Source organism: Geospiza fortis, unplaced genomic scaffold (assembly GCF_000277835.1).
Source record: "Geospiza fortis unplaced genomic scaffold, GeoFor_1.0 scaffold315, whole genome shotgun sequence".
Classification (NCBI taxonomy): domain Eukaryota; kingdom Metazoa; phylum Chordata; class Aves; order Passeriformes; family Thraupidae; genus Geospiza; species Geospiza fortis.
Window position 1 is genome coordinate 144,676 of NW_005054648.1, and position 1,836 is coordinate 146,511.

The 1,836-nt window shown below is 60.6% G+C and overlaps 1 protein-coding gene across 1 annotated transcript in view; it reads left to right on the forward strand.

Annotated features, from left to right (window-relative positions):
• The window catches only part of SRCIN1 (SRC kinase signaling inhibitor 1), a 45,140-nt gene extending 44,755 nt beyond the window's left edge, over positions 1-385 (forward strand). The window contains 2 exon segments of the mRNA XM_031064887.1: positions 6-336; positions 339-385. Coding sequence (XP_030920747.1) covers positions 6-336; positions 339-385 — 378 coding nt within the window.
• Positions 386-1,836: the final 1,451 nt, after the last annotated feature.

A 1,836-nucleotide genomic window follows, 5' to 3' on the forward strand; every position in this document is an offset into this window, starting at 1 on the left:
AAAAGGAGATTTACGAGGACACCTACCAGAGGCTGGACAGCCTGGAGGAAACCATCCGCGAGCTGGAAATGACCATCAGCGAGATCAGCAGCCACCCCGCCGTGGAATTCGCGTTTCCCAAGGACGCGCCGGGATGCGAGGACGCCGGGAGGAGCCTGGGGGACCTCGGGCACGGAGGCTGCGACGGTGACACCGCGCTGGACCTCAGCCAGGCCAAGGAAGGCGCTGCCAAGAGCCCCTTTCCGAGCAGGACCAAGCCAGCGCTGCTCCCCAAGCCGCAGCTGCCCCTCGGCACTCCCCAGGTTCATTTTCTCTTCTCCCCCGTGCCCTGCTCTGCCCTGGATTCACTCTGATGTCTCTTCCTCTGCCTGCTCCCTCTCTGTGACTCCACCTCCAGGCAGAGCCGAGCTGGAGAATCTTCCTCTTCTCCCTGACACTTGGAGGGCTTTGGGAAGGGCAGGAGTGAGCGAGGCAGGAGCTGGAAGGGAGACAGTGCCGAGTGGTGCTGGATGATTCCATCCTGAAATTAGATCCTGGATGAGGTGGTTTCTTCTGCCCTGGCAGGATTTTGGAGCACCAGGTCCAGGATGGGCATCCCACGGGATCCACGAGTATCCCACAGGGTCAAAGAGCATCCCACGGGATCCAGGAGCATCCCACGGGGTCCAAGAGCATCCCACGGGATCCACAAGTGTCCCACAGGGTCTATGAGCATCCCATGGGGTCTATGAGCATCCCACGGGGTCCAAGAGCATCCCACGGGATCCACGAGTGTCCCACAGGGTCTATGAGCATCCCATGGGGTCTATGAGCATCCCACGGGGTCCAAGAGCATCCCACGGGGTTGGCCAGGGCTGGTGCAGAAGCACCGCTCTCAGTTTCACCATTTTCCATAAAATCCCTCTCCTAACGAGCAGCAACCGGAGCCTGGCAGATGTTTCTCCTAATTAAAGCACAGCACGAGCTCCCTGAAGCCATCCCAAATTGCTTTCTGCTGGAATCCAGCTGAATATCTGAGAAAAAAACAGGGAGGGGAAAAATGCCCTGAGCTCCTCTGCAACGACAACCTGCTCCTTTATTAACAGCCAGTGCTGGGGAATAAATCTCCTTTTCCATTTGGAGCTGTTCTCTCCCTCCTCGGGGGGCTCTCGCTGGGTGAACAGGGCTGAAGCTGCAATTTCTCCCAGTATTTTTTTTCCCGGGAAAGGGGAAGTGGAGCTGTGGGATGGATTTGTGGCTGGGGCTGGGGCAAAGCCAGGCTCAGGGTCAGTCCTAAGGCGGGGTAGGGCAGGGAGGGGCTGGTGTCACATTCCGGGGAAGATTCCCAGCGCTGGAATGCCGGGGATGGCGTGGCACAGGCACTTGTGGGGCTCACCAGGGCTGGGATTTGGACTCTGATCCTCGTGGGTCCCTTCCAGCTGAGGAAATTCCATCCTTTGATGATTTCCTCGTGCTGCGGGGTGCGGGAATCCCCCGTGTTCCCCCCGGGAGGATGCCAGGGCTGCACCTGAGCCAGGGATTCCCCAACCTGGGCTGGAACAGGGCAGGCAGGAGGGGACCCTGGCACGGGAGGGGACACGGGGGGGTGTGGCACTGCCGTCTATGTATCCTCACCTGTGCACAGTAAATAAACTCCTCTGTACTCCCACTGCCGCCGTTCCCACCTGGAATCTGCTTCTGCCTGCCGCCGCCTCTTTCCCCCTCTCTCGGCCCCGCGGGCTGTCCTGTCCCGCCCTCGGTGTCCCGGTGTTTGCCGTGTCTCCCCAAACTCCCTCCCGGGTGCCTCCCGGTAAGTCCCGGCGGGGTTCGGAGCTCAGGGCGAGCCGGTGACCCGGG